General features: G+C 46.6%; 1 protein-coding gene across 2 annotated transcripts in view; it reads right to left on the reverse strand.

Moving 5' to 3' along the window:
• Window positions 1–11,665, reverse strand: part of ZC2HC1A (zinc finger C2HC-type containing 1A) — a 33,648-nt gene extending 21,983 nt beyond the window's left edge. For both annotated transcript variants that reach the window (XM_068158581.1, XM_068158580.1), the window contains exons 1-2: window positions 11,622–11,665; window positions 574–647 (exon numbers count right to left, since the gene is read on the reverse strand). In XM_068158581.1, the coding sequence (XP_068014682.1) occupies window positions 574–647; window positions 11,622–11,637 (90 nt within the window). In that variant the 5' untranslated portion in view covers window positions 11,638–11,665. The remainder of the gene's footprint in view (window positions 1–573; window positions 648–11,621) is intronic.
• Window positions 11,666–12,650: the final 985 nt, after the last annotated feature.

Raw genomic sequence — 12,650 nt, forward strand, 5'->3', positions numbered from 1 at the left:
GGCGTTCAAGAGGGGACTGGACGTGGCACTTGGTGCCGTGGTCTAGTCATGGGGTCTGTGTTGATGGGTTGGACTCGATGATCCTCGAGGTCTCTTCCAACCTTAGTTATACTGTAATACTGTGATATACATGGTCACACAAACTTGGGCAATCAAGGAAAAATTAGGAGAGATCTGTATTTGCTCCTTGTAAATCAACTGATGGTAGGTAGGCAGCATTTGCACTGAGAGACAAATCAGAGGCATCTGAAATCCACATGAATATTTAAGGACAGACCAATTCCTCTTAAGACTGAAGAACACAATTTTGAAGATGGCCAACACAACACTTCACTTACTGGCTGAGACTGCGTAACACTAGGGCTTACATCTGCAGAGGCAAAGAAGGATTCTCTGACCCAAGAGAAGATGCTTTTAGAAGCATCTCTCTTCAGGAATTGCTGGGATGCTGAAATAAAAGTAAACTACCTCTGTGGAGCTTCAAAACCAAGACAACTGGAGCTGATATTTAGCTGTGGAAAGCCCCACATCAAACCCAATCCCATGTAAACTTCAAGTGCCCACACCACTTACCAGTGCCGCAGGAAAGAAAGTTCTTCCACAAATCTTGCATGGCAACAAATCTCCAGCTTGCACAGTAACCTCACCTTAAAAAAAATAAAAAAGAAGGAATAAAAAAAACATTCCACAGCATACTCCAGCAAGAAAATCTGCTTGAATTTGTGACAGCAGTTTCTCCCGGGTTTGCTAACCTCATATGCTAAGCAATAAGACCAGCTGTTATTTAAGAGGCATACATTCTTTGAACTGTGCAGAGACTGCAGATCAGAAAGGAAAACATCTGAGATTTAAGGTTCTTGTATCTCAAATGGAGAGAAGGAACTTTGCTGCTTCTCGTGATACAAAGAGGGCAACCATCAGGCTGGTTTGCTTAAAAACAGACCCATGATACCCAAGTCCTTAATGTAATTCTGGAAGCAGCCTGGCCCATGACACATCACCAGCAATCCTGATAGTTTTCAGTACTAGACTCTGAACCCTTAAAAGGATCCCTCTATATCAACATGCAACAACAGGTTCACTTTAAGTCACAACAGCCCAAACACACTCTAAATGATGTTTAGTAAGTATCTGTGCGCCCTTGAGAGAGAATCACCTGTTATATTCACACGCCATCACTTATTTTTTCTCTATTAAGTCAAACTATTCCACTTTTTCTCTTGTAAAGGGGAAAAAAAATAGTTAGTGCTATTTTTACTGTACATTCTAATCAGATTAATATTGCCCATTTACAAAAGCATTTCTGATGTTGCTCTTCCAGCATTGGTAACAAAAATGTAAGTGGTACACTTAGTCATACAGCCTTCTGGTTGGAAAAGACCTTTAAGATCAAGTTCAACCATTCTCTAACTCTGCCAAGTCTGGCGCTAAACTATGACCCTGGGCACCACACTTCTGCCTCTTTTGAAACACCTCCAGGGATTGGCATTCATCCACCTCCCTGGGGAGCCTGTTCCAGTGGTTCAGTAACCTTTCAGTGAAGAAGTTGCTTCTAATATCCAACCTAAACCTCCCCTAGCACAACTTAGGGCCACTTTCTCATACAAGATATGCACAGATTTATTTTCATTGCTTCAATTCTGACTCTCAGTACTCTTAACAGTCATCACTGCAAACTCATTTCTGCTACAGGGTTCAACCCCCTTTTAGCATGTTATGCTTCCTCTGCAGAAACAAGAAGAGGCATTTCATGGAAATACAAAGGAACACTGTTTGTGTCTTTGGGCAGTTACTTTAAATAAATCAGAATTAGTGGTGTATAGTATAAAAATAAGGATGAGTCTGAAAGAATTTAAGTATGTCTTAAGCAAAAAGAAACAAAGCTACATTTTCCACCACTGTCTTCTGTTCACTGAACTCTGGAACTCAAGCTCCTGGTTGAATGGACCATTCATTACTAGAGGGAGGCTTGACAGGTGCTCACCTGACCCAGTACTGTTTACACACAATGTACCAATGCAAAATAAAGGCCAGTTAACACTCAAAGTTAGTTCCAGAGCTGGATTTCTTCACAGCATTCCTGCCCTCCTCTGCTGCTGAGGTATTCACTCACATTCCTCAGGAGCTATTACTGCTTCTAACATTTCCTCCCTATCATGCCAATCACTGACCCAAAACACAAAAGGAAGTTATTTGACAAAAGGGAAGTTCCTTAAGTTTTGTTGAAAATGGGAAGGTGACAGTCCTTTAGATATGCACACTTAGTCCTTCCTTCTCTTCATTATTCAATAATCTGAAAGGTCTTATCCAATGAAAATGATTTATGATTCCTCACAACAACAACTCAGACACCAAAACCCCCCAAACCCTTAGCATTTCTCCATAGGAGCCCACCTTAAAGAAGGGTTAACAAGAAGGGTTATTGCCATGAGATCTGATCATTTACAAATAAAATAAGGGATACTTTGAGGTGCTGGACTGTGTCCAGAGAAGGGCAATGAAACTGGTGAAGGGTCTGGAGAACAGGTCTGGTGAGGAGGGACTACGGGAACTGGGGTTACTTAGTCTGAAGAAAAGGAGGCTGAGACCTGCTTGCTCTCTCCATCTCCCTGAAAGGAGGCTGGAGCTGGGTGGCTATTAGTCTCTTCTCCCTCCTAACAAGTGATAAGACAACTTGCACCAGGAGAGATATAGGTTGGGTATTAGAAAAAAGGGAAAATCCTTGCTGAAAGGGTTCTCAAACACTAAAACAGGGTCTCCAGAGAGGTGCTTGAAACCTCCTCCCTGGAGGTGTTGAAAAGAGGCAGAGATGTGGTGCTGAGGGACATGGTTTAGCACCAGCCTTGGCAGTTAGATAATGGTTGGACTTGATCTTAAAGGTCTTTTGCAACCAAAATTATTCTATGATTCTGTAACTGATGACATGCTTGATTTTCCCCACCAAGCAAATCCCTTCTTGCCTGTGCCATTCAGCAATTTTCAGGAAGACTCAAAGGAAAAGCAAATCATAGTAAGCTCTGTCTTTTATATTCAATCATTCCTGTACTGTGCAATTTTTGTGCAATTAGTTTCTTCACAACTGTCTAACAAATACTGAACCAATCTACTTTCATCTACCTACCCCTAATTTTAGAGGAAAACCTCATGAATTCTCTTCCACTTCTGTATTGACAACTCAGTCTAATCTGGTATAAACCTGTCACTTCTGCTTCCAAAAGATCACACAAAGCAGCATCATTTCCATCCCTTCAAGCTGAAAACCTGAGTAAGACTTTCCCAGCACCCTTGCATGTTTTTATGTCAGCTTTTCAGCCTGACAATGCAAGTGCATTATAGTTGTCATAATTACTGGGTTTGCATTGAGCTCGAGCCTGGCAGTGGTGAGTTTGGTGTCATTTCCTCCATGAGCTGGCACTGTGTGCTTGCAGCCCAGAAGCCAACCATGCCCTGGGCTGCATCCCCAGCAGTGTGGGCAGCAGGTCGAGGGAGGGGATTCTGCCTCTGCTCTGACCTGGTGAGATCCCACCTCAGGTGGATCAGGGATCTATACCTAGCTCTGGAGCCCTCAGCACAAGAGCATGAACCTGTTGAAGCAATTCCAGAGGAGGCCACAAAAATGACAAGAGGGCTGGAGCACCTCTGCTCTGAGGACAGGCTGAGAGACTTGGGGTTTTTCAGCCTGGAGAAGAGAAGGCTGCGGGAAGACAATTACTGCAAGAAGGCTGGGGACAGACTTTTTAGCAGGGTCTGTTACAACATGTCAAGGGGTGATGGTTTTAAACAAAGAGAGGGAGATTCAGACTAGATACAAGAATAGCATTTTCTGCCATGAGGGTGGTGAGACACCAGCCCTGGTTGCCCAGAGAGGTGATAGAAGCCCCATCCTTTGATACACTGCAGGATCTAGTTAAAGATGTCCCTGCTCACTGGGGGGAGAAGATTGGACCTTTAAAGGTTCCTTCTAACCTAAACTGTTGTATGATTCTACCTCCCTTTGTCAGCTCCTTAGTCACCTGGATCAGGAATCTATCATCAATGCATACCAGAAGACTCCTGAATTGCTTGTGCCTCACTCGTTTGTCCCTACAGCAGGTTTCTGGTGGTTAGTGTCTCATGAGGACCAGGGTCTCTGAATGCAAGACTCCTTTCAATTATCTGAAGGAGGCCTCTTCCTCATCAGGTGGCTTGTAGCACTCAGAACACTTCCCACACTGGTCTGCCTGCTAACCCTCATCTGTAAGCATTCAGGTGGCTCCGTTGCAAAGCTCTGTGCATTCTCCCTGCTCTCTCACATAAAGGGCAACTTCCCCCCTTGCCATCCAAATGGTTCTTTCTGAAGAGCCTGTATTCATCCACCACAACACTGCAGGCCTGAGAGCTGTCCCACCACCTACACAAGATGCCAGCCCTGCAACTGCACGCAGACCTCCAATTCCTCCCATCCTGCAAGTGTTAATGCAGAGCCACATTAGAAGCACTCAGACATGATGATCATCGAGAAAAATCTATCAGAGCTTCCCCTGTAATGCATTTGGAAACACAACAAAAACCAAAGGCAAATCAGCAGCATTATTTGATCAAGCTGACTTCCAGATCCATTTTCTGGTCTTCTATTAACAAGCTTTAAGATCAATTAAAGCCACTAGAAAGCACATGACCTGTCAAATCTATGTAGGTGTTACACAACTGGCACCATAAATTCACATTTTCCTATAGGAGGATATAAGCACCATGATGACTGTGAGCAGGCAGCCTGACCATGAACAACCCTCAATCAACACTGCTCTGCATCAGTGACCCCCAAAGCCATTCTGGATTTACATAGTCTACCACCCAAATAGAACTGGGACAGAGCAATTCCAGTTTAATCTTGCTTGCTCAGCAGAATACTGCTTGGCTAACAACAACATGTTAAAAATCAATTTTTATTATAAACTTCATTTATAATATATTGATTCCTAATTTGCTCCTCTCCTTGGAATTCAGTTTTAAAGAAATTCCAGGGAGGAGAGCAAGAGCAAGCCCATTCCTCACTCCCTCCCTCCAGTCAGCTGTTAACACACCAGTGGAACTTGATTTCACTGACCAGCCACAGCTACTTTTCAGAATAACCACACTGTCTGTGTGTGCAGGTAAAACACATTCCCCTTCCCCAGTAGTCAACCAATTGACTTCAACTGCCTGAGCAATCTAGTTTCTGCAATTCAAGTTAAAAATGTGACAATCCTATAAAAGCTATGGGGAAAGTGTGTCAAATCTATGATCAGATGTTGAAGAGACTAGCTGTGGATTTAGGAAGGGCAGGTCCTGCCTCTCCAACCTGATCTCTTTCTATGATCAGGTGACCCGTCTGGTGGACGTGGGGAGGCCTGTGGATGTGGTCTACCCGGACTTCACAAGGCCTTCGACACTGTCCCCCACAGCAAACTGCTGGCTAAGCTGTCAGCTCGTGGCTTGGACCACTACACTCTGTGATGAGTTAGGAACTGGCTGGAGGGCCGGGCCCAGAGAGTGGTAGTGAACGGTGCCACATCCAGCTGGCGGCCAGTCACCAGTGGCGTCCCCCAGGGATCAGTGCTGGGCCCTGTGCTCTTTAACATATTCATTGATGATCTGGATGAGGGGGTAGAGTCAGTCATCACCAAGTTTGCAGATGACACCGAGTTAGGAGCAGATGTTAGTCAGTTAGAGGGCAGAGAGGCTCTGCAGAGGGACCTCGACAGACTGGACAGATGGGCAGAGTCCAATGGGATGGCATTCAACAAGTCCAAGTGCCGAGTGCTGCACTTTGGCTACGGCAATCCCATGCAGAGCTACAGGCTGGGGTCAGAGTGGCTGAGAGCTCCCAAACAGAGAGGGACCTGGGGGTACTGATTGACAGCCACCTGAATATGAGCCAGCAGTGTGCCCAGGTGGCCAAGAGGGCCAATGGCATCCTGACCTGCATTAGGAATAGTGTGGCCAGCAGGAGCAGGGAAGTCATTGTGCCCCTGTACTCTGCTTTGGTTAGGCCACACCTTGAGTACTGTGTCCAGTTCTGGGCCCCTCAGTTTAAGAAGGACATTGAGACACTTGAGCGTGTCCAGAGAAGGGCAACAAGGCTGGGGAGAGGCCTTGAACACAAGCCCTTTGAGGAGAGGCTGAGGGAGCTGGGATTGTTTAGCCTGGAGAAGAGGAGACTCAGGGGTGACCTCATTGCCCTCTACAACTACCTGAAAGGTGGTTGTAGCCGGGAAGGGGTTGGTCTCTTCTTCCAGGCAACCAGTACCAGAACAAGGGGACACAGTCTCAAGCTGCGCCAGGGGAGGTTTAGACTCGAGGTGAGGAGGAAGTTCTTAACCGAGTGAGTCGTTCGTCATTGGAATGTGCTGCCCAGGGAGGTGGTGGAGTCACCGTCCCTGGAGGTGTTCAAGAGGACATTGGACGTGGCACTTGGTGCCATGGTCTAGTCAGGAGGTCTGTGTTGATAGGTTGGAGTCGATGATCCTCAAGGTCTCTTCCAACCTTAGTTATACTGTGATACTGTGAAATAACTCCTGTCTACACAGGAATTTCCCTTTAAAAGTGGAACACTCTTGCTAGCGCACCTCCCCTATCACACCAGCCCAAACTTAGCTTGCAGAATCTTTCCTTAAGAAAAACATTTCACTTTCTGCCCCCAAAACATAAACATAAAAAACCCAAACCCCACAAAAACAAACAAACACAAAAACACCCCACACCAAGCCAACAAAAAAACATAATGGGCTTAGAAAAAGAAATGGATTGAGCACAATTATAGTGTCAAAGTTAGATCATTTAATGGAGGTGCAAGTGAAACGGTAATTGAATGCAAAGTCCTAATTATTGTTGTTTCAATGGCTCTCAGAAGCAACTTCTTAAAAAAAGTAGATACAATAATATTAGTTTTGTGTTTCCATCTGTAATGGTTTCCAATTTGCTGACTTATGAAGAGCACTGTAACATTAAATTGTCCTTTTGTTGGACAGATACCTTAAGGAAAACAAACCTTATAAATATATATCTATGTGCACATACACACACACACACACATCTAAAAGAAAAGCTGAAGTGTTCCAAAAAGGCAGGAACCTTTCTCAAACAGAGCTAAGAAAATGGCTGTCCAAGTAAGGAAGCATCTAGTGAGAGGCAAGATGAGAGAAGAGAAAGGAAGCCTGGCATTAATATTAAATGTTGCTTTCAAAAGAGGGTTTTCTACACTGTTAGGGGGTTAAACAAATCATAAATACTGGCATTCTGGAATTCTGCTCAAGCAAGCAGAAGCACTTGCTCTCAACAGTCATGTTAAGCATATAAAACCCCAAACTGGAATGCTTGCACTGTTTTGAGGTAGATTGGGGTGTCTCAGACATTCTGAGTGCCAGGGAGGGGTCGAGGGACAAATGCTATTAGAACACAGATCTCAGCTCTAAGCAGAGGATGCTAGGCAGCAAGACTTTAAGACCTCAGGGACACACCCAGCCTGCTCAGAGTCGAAATGCTTAATCATAGCAGTCCCTACTTGGCATCGGCAAGGAAAAGCTCTGGCTTAAGAGGCTGCAGGCTGTTTCCTGAGCAAGCAGCCACCCATCCCTTTCCAACCACAACCAGCCTCTCCCAGCTGCTTGAGTGCAGCAGGCTGAAGGAGAACGTCTGGGACTGGGTAAGCGCTGCCATTACCTACCACAGAGATCTGGACTTCTGCCCTCGGACACAGCTGCCCCTCTGCCTTTTACTCCTTAGGCAGCAGCAGCCCTGATCTGCTGGGATGGGATGTGAACAAATGTGGGAAACGGCATTTAGTCGGCTCAAGCAGCTGCTGCCGGCATCCTCCCAGGAAAAACAACAGCCTGGAGAGAAGCCGATCAAACGCCACCGTTGGATTGCTCCGGCTTAAAGGAAGCCAGGAATTCAGTGCTTGGATCCCCTCCTCCATCTCCTCTTCAAGCAAAACAGAGCAACAAACAGCACGACAGCTTCTCTTCTTGCCATCCAGCAGTGAAAGAAACAAGGACATGTTAACCCACCACACATGGTCGTGAGATTCAGCCCACGGACTACTCAGGCACGGAGTTTTAAATTCACCTCAGAGATCACTACACTTTCAGGCACATTCAGGCTACTGCTCTAAGTATTTTCACCAGTAAATCACATGAAAACTGAAAACCTGTCAAACAAGGCTGTACAGTAGCAAATGTTGAGTCAGCAGCTTCAGATTAACATCAGGTTTGTCCCCTGTAACAACTGATTCCTTCCACAAAACTTTAACATTAGAAACACGGGTTTCAGTATCTAATAATAGAACAGCACTGATACAAAGAACAAAGCTACAGACTTCAAAAAAGCCATCAAAGTAAATTTTAGAAGAAACTTTGGAACCACACAGAAACCTGCTTGGCCATTTCACTGAACATTCACACTTGCCTGTAGAGAGAAAGTGCAACTGCAAGACTGGAAATATTACTTAGTTTTTTTTAATGTCTCCATGAACCAACTAACAGCTAATGGGCTCTGTGCATTGCAGAGAGAATCACTGTAAACTGGGGGGGGAGTTCTTAGCAGAAATAAAAACAGATCTTCCATCTATGATGCTGAGCTTCAGAAAAACAAAGCACCAGCTACAGAGGGGGAAGAGTCCCTGCCAAGCATCCTCGGCCTTCAGGGGTCTTCCACCACCATACAAACGCACCAGCAGACTGCTGCCAAAAGACAAAGTCCTGCCCTACCCCGCAACTACGTCCCTCACATGCACAACTGCCAGGAGCTGCTGTACAGATCAGCTCTGGGAATTGATTTTGCAAAGCATGAACACAGAGAGTGAGCAGCACCAGACAGATTTCAGAGGCAGCCTGTGTTGGATGTGTAGGACTGTGCAACTGTGCTTCCAAGCACAATCTGAAATGGCAACAGGCAACGTTCTCCTGAGTTGCAGGTGGCACAATGACTGGAAGAAACTGTACTACACAAGGAAATAATTTATTCTTTCATTTATATAGAATAATTTCACGTATCATTAGTAATCTCTAATTTATTATTTCATTCTCCCTTTACTCAGCACTGGTGAGGCCACACCTTCAATACTGGGTTCAGTTTTGGGGCCTTCACTCCAAGAATGACATGGAGGTGCTGGAGTGGGTCCAGAGAGGGCTAATAAAGCTGGTGAAGGATCTGGAGAACAGGTCTGGTGAGGGGCAGCTGAGGGAACCGGGACGTTTAGTCTAGAGAAAAGCAGACCTCCTTGCTCTCTCCAACTCCCTGACAAGAGATTGGAGCCAGGTGGGTGCTGGTCTCTTCTCCCTAGTAACAAGTGATAGGAGAGGAAATGGCCTCAGGTTGTACCAGGTTGGATACAAGAAGAAACTTTTTCACTGAAAGGGTTCTCAAACACTGGAACAGACTCCCCAAGGAGGTGGTTGAATCCCCATCCCTGGAGGTGTTGAAAAGAGGCAGAGATGTGGTGCTGAGGGACAGGGTTTAGCACCTGGCTTGGTTGAGTTAGAGAGTGGTTGGATTACAGGATCTTAAGGGTCTTTTCCAACCAAAACACTGCTATGGCTGTTGTCATTTTGTTGGCCTACATTTTCCCATCTTGTGGATGCCTTACTACAGAAATTTTACCTGCCTGTAACCTGACATGCATTCAAAGGACTGGAAATCTGCAAATAAAAAGCAAAACCACTTGTTTCAAATATTCTGAAGGAAAGAAAAAGAACAAATCAACCAACCCAACCACTATATGTTTGCAGTAATTTGCTGAGAGAAAGAAAAACACAGTAGAAGTGACCCATGGATATGCAAAACACTTCAGTAGCAAGACCCTGATTAGTTTTCAAGGTTGCTGGATAAAACAGTGTGAGATGTGACATTAAAAATGTTAGATATGGCTTATTATCTGTGCTGTTCTCAAACTTCTTGAGGGTTCAAAATCATAGAATCATTTAGGCTGGAAAAAAGGATCACCAGGTCCAACCATTAATCCCGCACTACACCAAGTCCACTGCTAAACCAGTTCCCGTAGCACCATGTCTATGCATCTTTAAAACACTTCCAAGGATAGTGATTCAACCACTTCCCTGGGCAAAGGAACATTTCACATCATGGAAACATGCTCTGATAAGGTGTAGCTTTTGAAAGTACATTCCAGAAAAGGTTCACAGAGTAAACAGATTTCACCCATGATTTAGCAGTTCCTTCTCCCACCACCCCCAGTACCGACCGAAACACAAACGCAGTGTAAACCATTTCCAGCAAAGTCAAAAGCTGGACAAATTATACTGCAGAAAAAAAGACATGTTTGGTTTTTTTTTCAGAATGCTGCTGTTATCTGTAGATCTCTTCTCTTTCCATCCTCTCTTCTGGAGGTGCTGTGTCATACAACAAAGCTGGTGGAGCTGGCCTTGGTAAGTCTGCTCACAGCCATATCAATTGATGGGTGGGCTGCAGATGACATGCAGTCCCCACTGCAGTCAAACATATAGTTTACTCAAAATTAAAGCATGCTTCCCCTTCTGCACAAGCAACATGATTGCCACAGGGCTGTTGTCAAGAGTGCCTGATAAAGCACTATCGGGTAAGCGACTGGATGCCACCATCCAAATTTAAAAGGCATAAAGAATCAATCAAATACAAGAGAACCCCTTGAGATTTTAATGCCAAATCATGCTGTCCAGGTGCATAGTTCTGATGAAGTCATTAGGCATAAAAGCAGTGTCTGATGACTGTAAAATCTACCAAAGACAGAAAACGGGTAACATTGAGAATTTCCCCTCTTCTCCAACTGTACTAGAAGGCATAAAGAACAAAGGCTATACTGTGCACATCTCTGTTTAAGCCCTCAGTTGCTCGTAGTGAAGCAGAGCACAGAAGACTAAATTAATGGCTGGGGTTTGATATTACTCAGCACATGTCTGTGTTTTTCCTCTCAAGTAATACAGCGAGAGCAGCCTGCAAAACACCGTAATGACAAGCCTGCCGAAGAGCTCACATAGCAAGCTGCAACTTCAGCAATCCCAAACTGATACCAATGCCCTGGTCTATGCCTCTGGAGGGCGACGAGATCTTCATTACCACAACCGTCACAACGCGAAGTTGCCAACACTCTGCCAGCACACACCTAGTCGTAACATCACCGAACACTTCCCGAGCATTATAAGCGTATCCTAAAACCCAGCTTAGCCATCTGTCTGCAAAAAAAAACCCACAATGCCCGGCAAAGATGCCGGCCCCCACCCCTATCACGGAGCAGGCTGAGCCCGCTCCGAGCGCGGCGGCGGCAGGAAGGTGCCGGCGGGGAACGGCCACAGCCTGCAGCTCGGCTGCGACAGCTCGGGAGCGCCCGAGACAAAGCGCAGCGAGGCCGGCCCGCCCTCGCCGGCCCGCTGCCTCCCGCCGCTCTCTGCCACCCCAGAGGCAGGTTGCGGCACTCCCCCACCCTCGGTCCCGGTTCAGCCTCAGCGCTCCCGGCCGCGGAGCGAGCCGAGGCCGCCGCCCCACCTCAGGAGGCTCCGAGAACGGGGTGAGGCGACGCCCGGGCCGCAGGTCCCGCTCCCGCCGCCGCCCAAGCACGCCCCGCCACAGCACAATGGCTGCCCTCAGAAAAAGGAAGGGAGCCGCTGCCTCACCTTCCAGCCCCTCCATTGCGCACCCCTCCCGCCGCCACCGGCCCCGCCGCCACCGGCCCCGCCGCTGATGCTGCTGTGGCAACGCCGCCACCTCCCGGCCCGCTAACAACCGCCGCTCCCATTGGCCGGGCGCGGGCGGGCCGCGCCCCCCCAGCAGGCACAGCCCCCGGCACGGTCACGCCGCCTGCGAGTCTTCCTCACAGCCTGCCCTGCTCCTGCGCTCTGCCGGTCCGGAAAGCAGCTTCCTCCCCTGCAGTCTCCTGTGGCAGGCAGTCCCAAACATGCCCTGGTGTGGCTTGAGGCCATTTCCTCGCGTCCTATCACTTGTTACTTGGGAGAAGAGACCAACGCCCATCTTGCTCCGACCTCCCGCGTTCAGGGTGTTACGTTGGTCCAGACTGAACAGCCCCAGTTCCCTTCGATGCTCCTCACCAGACCTGTTCTCCAGACCTTTCGCCAGCTTCGTTTATGGTCACACTCCAGCACCACGGTGTATTTCTTGCATTGAGGTGCCCAAAACTGAACAACACATCCAGGTCTTTCTCTGCTGGACAGTTTCCAGCCATGCTGCCCAGAGCTGGGAGCTGTGCATGGGGTTGTGACCCACATGCAGGACCCAGCATTTCACCTTGTTGAATCTCATACAATTGCCCTTGACCCACTGATCCAGCCTGTCCAGGTCTTTCTGCTGAGCCTTCCTACCCTCAAGACTGTTCTCAAGTGCTGTGCTACATTTATTAATTGCTTCTTTGCACTGAATCTGTTTGTGCCAACATTGATTTTTCTGGCTTAAATATTTTCCTTACTGTTTACCTCTTTGATGAATGTATAGGCACTTAGCAGGCTTTCAGTATTTGGCTTTCTTAGCCTATTCTATTCTATTCTAGTCTAGTCTAGTCTATTCTATTCTATTCTATCCTATTCTATCCTATCCTATTCTATCCTATTCTATTCTGTCTTCTAAATTTCCATTTTTGTAGTCATCATTTGAACCTATTGCATGTTAGTTCATATTTCATACATGGTCAG

This window comes from Melanerpes formicivorus, unplaced genomic scaffold (assembly GCF_026170545.1).
Source record: "Melanerpes formicivorus ecotype bairdi unplaced genomic scaffold, bMelFor1.0.p_v2 SCAF_40, whole genome shotgun sequence".
NCBI lineage: Eukaryota > Metazoa > Chordata > Aves > Piciformes > Picidae > Melanerpes > Melanerpes formicivorus.